The following is a 9846-nucleotide window of genomic DNA, read 5'->3' on the forward strand; positions in this document are numbered from 1 at the left end:
GTGTGGAAAAATTTTGACAAAAAATTCTACATGTACATCTCCATAATATATGTGCGCGCGTCAAGTTTCACGAAAAAATAATATTTTTTGTGGCCTATGTCAAAAAGAGAAAACTTATCCAGTGAAAAGCATTGTTTTTAGCACGGAATTTTGTCTTTTTTACACATGTCACATGATAAGTTCATTTTTTATGAAACAACTTTGTGAGCATGTAGCACATGAAGATGTACGTGCAAACTTTTTATTTCAATTTTTTTGAAATTTAAAATATGTGTAAGATGCATTTCAAAATATAGGAAGCATATGCTCCCATGTTCCAAAACACCGCTCCCGAAGAAACGCTCCTCGAATAGCAGCAAATGAAAGCAAATGAAAGCGATATACTTCACTCCCACCTTTTTCTTTGAACCTGAGTAACATAGTGCATGGTCTAACTAAACCAGCTTGTGCTAATTAGTCACGGGGTTTCCAATTGACAAAGAAAATATAGTATTATAATTTCTACGTGCTCTCTCACTCTCAGAAAGAACTTAAACAAAACATAAGCACATGGATGCATGAATGTAGCGATAGCGCACCAGACAGAAGAAATTAAAAGCCTAACCCTAGCCTGCAATGTGACGACTCAGCCACGTGTGCTGCTTCACCTAGTCCGATGTTATTCTTGTTCTCCTCCTCCTGAAGCTCCTCCTTGATGTCGATATGCGTGTTCACGTCCACGGCCTGCAGCTCCTGCCGCATGTCGAACACATCAACGAGCGACGCCACCTTCATCTCGTACTCCTTCTGGCCAATCTGGTAGTGCTCCTCGAGCTGCTGACCCATGCCCGATGACATCAACGGCGGCATTTGATCCACCTTGTGATGATCATCATCAGCGTCGCAGTCGGAGTCGTAATCGAAATGCTCCATGATGTCGACGTTAATGTCGACGCCGCTGGGCTTGCTTCCCGCGTCTTCGCCGGCTCCGGTCGTCTCGTAGTAGAAATAGTCGTACAGCTGCTGTGGCTGCTGTTGTCCACCGTGGTGATCTTGCGGTTTAGGGCTGTTGTTCAGGTCGTCGTGATCGGCGCCGTTACGTATCACCTCGTGAGTTTCTTGTCCGACGTAGAGCGCGTCGACGACGTCCTGATCTTGCTCGGTGCCGAGGAGGAGCGGCTGCTGGTTGGAGGACGTGACCTCGAGGTCGGTGCATGGGCCGTCCATGACGCCGCCGCCACCAGCCGGCAGTGCCCCGACGCACGGGGTGGCCTGGCGGCAGAGATCGAGGTGGTGTTGCAGGGCAGACAGTTCGGCAAACTCGAGGTTAAAGGTGTGCTCGAGTTCGGCGATGATGCGGCAGCAGCCTGAAGTGGGATCCGCGGCTCGCATCTCCGCCTGGTAGATGAGCGTCTGCATGGCGGTGTCGCGCTCCTCCGGCTTGAGGCGCTTCAGCGTCTTGAGGATGTTGCTGACGCCGAACAGGCGATGAGCGCGGAGGAAGCGGATCTGCTGGTCGGCGGGGAAGTAGGGCGCGAGCGGGCAGTCTGGGTTGCACTTGCGCCGCTGGTACTTGCACGCCGCGCACGCCTGGTTGGTCGTCCCACCGCCGCTGCCACCGCCGCCGCCGCCGCCGCTGCGAGGGGAGACGCTGCTCGACTGCGAGCGAGCGCCGGAGTGGTGATGGTTGTGGTGGTGCGATTTGATGTTGTTGTTGTTGCTGTTGGTAGCGGTGGTGATGGCCGAGGTGGGGTTGGTGATGGTAATATGGAGGTGAGAGGAGGAGGCGGCGGAGGAGGAGGTCATTGCTGCGCGCGCGCCGGCAATGGCGACGGAGCTACCTAGCGAGGTCGGAGGCGTCGGTGAAGGGGTGGCCCAGGCGTCTTCGTAGGAATAGGAGAGGCCGCGGGAGCTGTCAAGGCCATTGGTTAGGAATTAGCTGGGTGATGCCTATTAAAAGGGATCCATGCAATCGAAGCATTGCAGGGTGCGAAGACCTGGCTTCACACATCGCCGTGCGTGGCCGTGTAGTGGAATTAGTCGCACCATGGCTCCGAGCGTTGCGGGGTGCAAAGACTTTGTTCCGGGTTTGAGTTATATCACTCCCCAGTCAACGTGAGGTGATCTGGTAGCCATTTGTGGTTTAGAATTCGCAGCAGCTGCATGGGGCATCACATTCTAGATTTGAAAAGCACATGGTCCCCACAGCATATATCTAGGCAACAGAAAAACTGATTTCCTGCAGCTAAGTTAATTTAGTACTAGCACTACCGGGTTCTTTTTTTTTTTTGCTGAGTATACACGGTTTCTTATGAAGGTCGCCGGCAGAGGGAGAAGAGTTTTCTGTCCATAAGGCTTTGCACCCTATTACTGTATTACAAGATAGGTTATGTTAGATATATTTGGTAGGTATATTTGGTAATATAAGATTTGTAATCCAAACCTACCTTATCTCTAGGTGAGGCTTCTTGCCTCCCAAGACTTAGAGTAGCTCTAGCAGCAAGCCAGCAACCTTAAACGCAAATCGAAACGGAGGAATTCAGTTCCTGAATCCCGCATTTTCAGTTCGAGAAACTCGTGGGAAGAGGAGCCACCGAATCGTAACTGTACATTTTAAAAATTCGCGTCCGTTGTACTCCCGGCCGGAAAAATTCAGAGAAAGTTTAGTTAACGATCGCACACAGTTCATATGGATTACTCCGTATGGATTATACAGAGAGCCAAAGAAACGGCGGCGCATCAACCTACGACCGCTAGCTACGGCGGCGCATCTACCTACGGCCGCTAGCTACGGCGGCACACTAACTACGACGACGCACTAACTACGGCGGCGATGGCGCTTCATTCGATGACGATGACTTCCACCGCGCGCTTCTCCGCCTTCTGGCGCTGCTGAAGCTGCTGCACCTCCTCCTTCTCCGCCTTATGGCGCTCGATGAGGCGGAGGGCCTCCTCCAGCTCGGCATCGTCGGCGGCGACCTCGCGGAGGCGGGTGCGCTCGGAGCGCCGCTTGATCCGCGCGAGGACGCGTGCCTCGGCCTCGTCGGAGGCGACGTAGTCGCCATCGACGACGTCTTCTTCTTCCGATTCCTCGGAGCTGAACCCCGAGGAGAGGGCGGGCGGCGAAGGGGGGTACGGCGACGACGGTGGCGACTGCTGCCGCTGCTGCTCCCCGCACGAGGGAAGCAGAGCAACTCCCCAGTTGGTCCAGCGCCGCGCCGCCCGCTTCTTGCTGGCCACCGACCGACTTGCTTTGAGCTCCGCGCTCGTCCTGAGGAGCTGGACGCGGGAACCGTAGCACGGCGGGGAGGGCGGTGGGACGGGGTCCATGTCGATGCAGCAGAGCGTTTTGCATCGATGGCGGTGCGGATTAGGTGGATGCGGTGGAGTATTTGGTTGCTGGAGGTTCATCGGCGGCGGCGGATTTCGCGAAGGAATGCAACGGAGTAGATAGGGTTTCTGCTCGTGTCCAACGACCTGAGCGGCATATGTACCGTCCAACGCGGGCTTTTCTCAGGCCACTGAACTCTGTTTGTGGGCCGGCATCACTAAATCACGAAGCGCAAAACCGAACGCGGCCCGTATGTCTCCGGAGTTTTTTTTTTTGGTTTTGAGCCTATTTACGGTAGCCGCTAGAGCTACTCTTTACCCCTATATATACTCGCCGAGAGACTAAATACAACATTCATCATATTCTGCCAATATCTCTCCCTCTCTATCGTTCTACATGGTATCAGAGCAGCACACTCCTTGACCTAGCCGCCACACAAGCTTCCGGGGCACGCCGCCCCGGGGGGAGGTCGAACTCCATGATATACTCCGGGGACCACGCAACCCGTAGGAGGGTTCATCCGCCGATTTGTAGATCTCGATCTACCCTCGAGTGATTTTTTCCTGATCTGTAGATCGGTTCTTTTTTGTCCGTTGGTCGCTCGATCGACATTTTCTTTTTTTGGTTTTACTGATCATAGATCGGATTGAGTAGCCCACCACCGTCGTCTTCGCGTGCGTGCACTCCGACATCGCGGCATCGACGATCTAAACCGTGCCATCGCGCCTGCCTCCGGCGCTGTCGCGTCTACCTTGGAAGGCTGCCATGGCCTCAATGGCAGGTTATCGCGGCACTTGGCCGGCTACTGCGCCTTCCTTGGTAGACTGCCGCGGCCGTGACCCTCGGATCGACTTCGCCTCCATCACCCAGGACATCATCGACAACGTCGCCATCGCCTTTGATCTACGCGTCATCCACGCCATGGCGCGTACAACGTCGTCCTTGGTCTGATCAACCAATCGCGCGCACGTCTCCACGAAGCATGTCCCCGAGCACGCTCCTACCACCGATCGAGCTAAGGGTTTCCGTTGCGTCGCCCCTTTGGGCCGCAGCGTCGCCGCCTTTGGTCCATGCTACCGGCCTCGGACGTGCCTTCCGAGGAGTGTATGTCGCTAGTGGCCTCCCGCAGCTACATCGGCTCGTGCCCTGCAGCTACGCCAGCCCCTCAGATCGTGACGTCGCCACACACTATCTACTTCGCCATCCCCACACACAGACATCCCAGGCCACCCTCGCGCCGCCTCCCTTTGCGCGGATCGTCACCGGCCGTGCATGGTCTTCTTGATGTTGTCGGGATCTTCCTTGTCTACTTAGAGTACTGCCGCCAAACCACCACAAGTAAACTGCATGACCACTTTTGGTCACCGCAGGCCTTGCCGACTACCTCTACAATCTAGGCACCCAATGTGGCCACTCCAGAACGCCGCTGGTTTTTCGCCGCCTTCTACGTCTCCGTCCACCACGACCTCTTCGCATCGTCTCGTCCCTGACTACTTCGTCTACTCTGACAATCGCGGACTGCATCAGCACCTCTCCCTCTTTTCCGCTTTGCGACTCGCCACCGTTATGGAGGCTCCTCTGCTGGTCCCCCTGACACTGGCGCACGATCCATGTCCCTTCCCTCACACGCATGGTATTGGCAACACCGGTACGTTCCTTCGTCCTTGACGCGTCCCCGGGCCTGGCAAGTCCGGATCGGCACCTCATTCTCATCAGCTTCGACAACGTCTTCCTCAGTGCCTGGCGAATACCCCCTATCAGTGCCTGGCACTGACAGGGAGGAACCAAGTATCCCTGGTCCTCCTGAGTGTCCTGCATGGGGTCTTGTGGTGGAACGTGTATCATGTTAAGCAACTCGTTCTGAGAAGCGTAATCCTCCATGTTGTTCTCATCCTCAAGTGAAGTCCTCCTACACACAGACCCAGATATATATGGGTGTTTTCGTAACCTATGGTATGTATAAACATTAGTCCTTACAAATAACTGATAACCCACAAGTATAGGGGATCGCAACAGTCTTCGAGGGAAGTAAAACCCAAATTAATTGATTCGACACAAGGGGAGGTACAGAATACTTATAAGCCTTAACAACTGAGTTGTCAATTCAGCTGCACCTGGAAAAACACTAGTAACAGGGGTGATGTGAAAGCAGCAGTAATATGAGAGCAATAGTAACAGTAACACAGCAGCAGTAATAGTAACACAGAGGCAATGGCACCAGAAAATAGTTGATACTACTTCCAATGTCATATAGGAACGAGTATATGATGATGAGAGATGGACCGGGGTTCCCAGCTATCTTCACTAGTGGTAACTCTCCAATAACAAGTGTTGGGTGAACAAATTACAGTTGGGTAATTGATAGGATTGAAATATCATTAAGACAGAACATCAATTTATTAATCATGTAGGCATATTTTTCATATATAGTCATACGTGCTCGCAATGAGAAACTTGCATAACATCTTTTTTCCTACCAGCCGGTGGCAGCCAGGCCTCAAGGGAATCTACTGGTAATTAAGGTACTCATTTTAATAGAGCACCGGAGCAAAGCATTAACACTTGGTGAAAACATGTGATCCTCATACCTAAGCCTTCCCCTCCAGTTATCCCGATTGCTTGTCACTCTGGAGCCTCGGGTTCCGGACATAGACATGTGCAAACAACCTGTAGATACAATCTAAGCAATAAGTATAGAGCTTAAATCTAAGATCATGCCACTCGTGCACTAGTGACAAGCATTAAACACAACAAGATTGCAGCAACAATAATTTCACAAACTTTATAGATAGACTAATCATAATGTAACAATCCATCAGATCCCAACAAACACAACACCGATTACATCAGATGGATCTCAATCTGTAAGGCAGCTCATGAGATCATTGTATTGAAGTACATGGGAGAGAGAGTACCAACTAGCTACAGCCAGAACCCGTAGTCCATGGGGGAACTACTCACGGAGCATGATGGAGGCAGTGGCGTTGATGGAGATGGCTTCCGGGGACACTTCCCCGTCCCGGCGGCGTGCCGGAACAGAGACTTCTGTCCCCCGAAACGGAGTTTCGCGATGGCGGCGGCGCCCCTGGAGTCTTTCTGGAGTTTCATCAATTGGTATAGGGTTTTCACGTCACGAGGGATAATATAGGCGAGGCGGCGCAAGGGGGTGCCTGGGGGGCCCACACCATAGGCTGGCGCGCCCCCCTCTAGGCCGCGCCGCCCTGTGGTCAGGGGGCCCTGGGCCTCCTCTCCGTCTCCCCTTCGGTGTTCTGGTCCATCTCGGTGAAATAAGATGTTTGCCTTCTGTTTCGTCGAATTCCGAGAATATTGCCCGAACAGCTTTTCTGGAACCAAAAACAACAGAAAACATGAACTGGCACTGTGGCATCTTGTTAATAGGTTAGTTCTGGAAAATGCATGAAATCATTATAAAGTGTGAGCAAAACATGTAGGTATTGTCATAAAACTAGCATGGAACATCAGAAATTATAGATATGTTGGAGACGTATCAATAACATATCGTACAAGACATATGGAACACATATGATGACATGACTGTCGTCGTGGTGAACAAACAGATGATTGGGGTAGGCTTATGTTGTGGCCGATGGACACCGGAGGATCCGGGGAGGGATGATGTGGTAGAGACTGCACACGGAGGAACACACAAACACAACGATCTACCCAGGTTCAAGGCCCTCGTGAGGAGGTAAAAGCCCTACTCATGCGTGTTTGACGTATATGAGTATATATGAGTGGTACAAAGTTGCTCCTTGAGTTGTGTGTCCTGAGGAGGAAGAAGCTACTATGAGGGAGAGAGAGCTGTGAGAGAGCTCAAAGAGAGGCCCAAGGGGGCTGCCTACACGATGTTTCCTAGTGTGCCTTATATAGGCTGGCACCCAGGAGAAATGGGGGTCCACGGGCATAGGCGGGCCCAAGAAAAATTTGAAGCCTGGGCAAATTTGCTTGTTATGCTAAATTTTACCAAATACATATGAAATTGGGACAAAAATAGGCTTGTCGGCTGGCCGGAAGCCTAGGCGGCTGCCCGGGCAAAAGGTATGGTAGATCCGCCTATGTCCACGGGCACTATTGGATATGACTACTGGGGTTGAATCACACTATTTTCTACAGGGCCAATGTTTTTGGTTTCTACAATGCGCACTGTTGCCATGCTTATTTCTCGTCCTCGGCAGGGGATGCACGTTGCTTTGCCTGTATCTTGTCCTTGATCATGCGTAGGCTTGGTCATTGATCTAATAGCTTGAGCGTACAACAGCTGGCTGATACGTCTCAAACGTATCTATAATTTCTTATGTTCCATGCTAGTTTTATGACAATACTCACATCTTTTATATACACTTTATATCATTTTGATGCATTTTCCAGTACTAACCTATTAACAAGATGCCGAAGCGCCAGTTCCTGTTTTCTGCTGTTTTTGGTTTCAGAAATCCTACACAGGAAATATTCTCGGAATTGGACGAAACAAAAGCCCACGGTCTTATTTTCCACGGAGCCTTCCAGAACACCGAAGAGGAGACGGAGAGGGGGCACGAGGCGGCCACACCATAGGGGGGCGCGGCCCCACCCCTGGCCGCGCCGCCTTATGGGGTGGCCCCCTCGAGCGTCCCCCGACTCTGCCCCTTCGCCTATATAATCCTTCCATCGCGAAAACCCTAGTACCGAGAGCCACGATACGAGAAAAGTTACTGAGACGCAGCCACCGTCAACCCCATCTCGGGGGTTCTGAAGATCGCCTCCGGCACCCTGTCGGAGAGGGGAATCATCACCGGAGGGCTCTACATCACCATGCCCGCCTCCGGAATGATGCGTGAGTAGTTAATCCTTGGACTATGGGTCCATAGCAGTAGATAGATGGTTGTCTTCTCCTCTTGTGCTATCATGTTTAGATCTTGTGAGCTGCCTATCATGATCAAGATCATCTATTTGTAATGCTACATGTTGTGTTTGTTGGGATCCGATGAATATAGAATACTATATCAAGTTGATTATCGATCTATCATATATGTGTTGTTTATGATCTTGCATGCTCTCCGTTGCTAGTAGAGGCTCTGGCCAAGTTGATACTTGTAACTCCAAGAGGGAGTATTTATGCTCGATAGTGGGTTCATGTCTCCATTGAATGCGGGGAGTGACAGCAACCCCTAAGGTTGTGGATGTGCGGTTGCCACTAGGGATAAAACATCAATGCTTTGTCTAAGGATATTTGTATTGTTTACATTACGCAGAATACTAAATGCAATTATTTGTTGTTTGCAACTTAATACTGGAAGGGGTGCGGATGCTAACCCGAAGGTGGACTTTTTAGGCATAGATGCATGCTGGATAGCGGTCTATGTTCTTTGTCGTAATGCCCTAAGTAAATCTCATAGTAGTCATCATGATATGTATGTGCATTGTTATGCCCTCTCTATTTGTCAATTGCCCAACTGTAATTTGTTCACCCAACATGCTATTTATCTTATTGGAGAGACACCACTAGTGAACTGTGGACCCCGGTCCATTCTTTTACATCTGAAATACAACCTACTGCAATCATTGTTCTCTGTTGTTCTTTGCAAACAAACATCATTCTCCACACCATACGTTTAATCGTTTGTTTACAGCAAGCCGGTGAAATTGACAACCTCACTGTTAAGTTGGGTCAAAGTATTTTGATTGTGTTGTGCAGGTTCCACGTTGGCGCCGGAATCCCTGGTGTTGCGCCGCACTACACTCCTTCACCAACAATCTTCACGTGGCCTTCATCTCCTACTGGTTCGATAACCTTGGTTTCTTAGTGAGGGAAAACTTGCTGCTGTACGCATCACACCTTCCTCTTGGGGTTCCCAACGGACGTGTGCTTCATGCGTCATCACTGGCAGCGATGCCGATCTGAGCTAGGGCCGTCCCAAGACCGAGCATCGATGGAACAAAGGGTTACCAGCTGCGTATGTCGGTTTGTGGGTATGTCAGTTTTGGTGAAGTCAGTTTGGTATGTTGGTTTGGGTATGTCGGTATGCTATGTCGGTTTTGGTGAAGTCGGTTTGGTATGTCGGTTTTGGTGAAGTCGATCTTCAGCTTGATGCATGGCCGAGTTTTCCTTTTACTGGGCTGCCTTTGCCCCTTGTTGACGCAGCTTTAGGTTTCTATCTTTTTCTTATTCTTTCTTTACAAAAACGATTTGCTTACTGCACTTGGGATCCAATTATTCACCAAGTTTGCTGTACCCGGGGTCATCCCCCGACATTAGCCCAGAAAATGAGTCGTTCGTAGGCTCTTTAATTTTCATCAAACTTGGTGTCAAGATGCTACCTATATGGGATAAATCAACACATAGCCAGCTTGGGCATTTATTGGGATAACATTTTGCTAAATTGGGCCATACTGACATACTGCCTTTATCGGCGGTTGTCTGGTATCAGTGTATAGCTTTCGTGGGCGAACACCGAGATCACACCTGGCCAACTTAGGCGGTTTCATTAACATGTTGCCATCATAGGCATTATCATATACCGATGTATAACCTTCGA

General features: G+C 50.7%; 1 protein-coding gene across 1 annotated transcript; it reads right to left on the minus strand.

Annotated features, from left to right (window-relative positions):
- Positions 1 to 591: 591 nt before the first annotated feature.
- Positions 592 to 1785, minus strand: LOC124682699. The gene has a single exon (XM_047217336.1). The coding sequence runs from the start codon at positions 1783 to 1785 to the stop codon at positions 592 to 594; it is 1194 nt and encodes a 397-aa protein (XP_047073292.1).
- Positions 1786 to 9846: the final 8061 nt, after the last annotated feature.

The sequence above is a fragment of the Lolium rigidum genome, chromosome 1, assembly GCF_022539505.1.
Source record: "Lolium rigidum isolate FL_2022 chromosome 1, APGP_CSIRO_Lrig_0.1, whole genome shotgun sequence".
Classification (NCBI taxonomy): Eukaryota; Viridiplantae; Streptophyta; class Magnoliopsida; order Poales; family Poaceae; genus Lolium; species Lolium rigidum.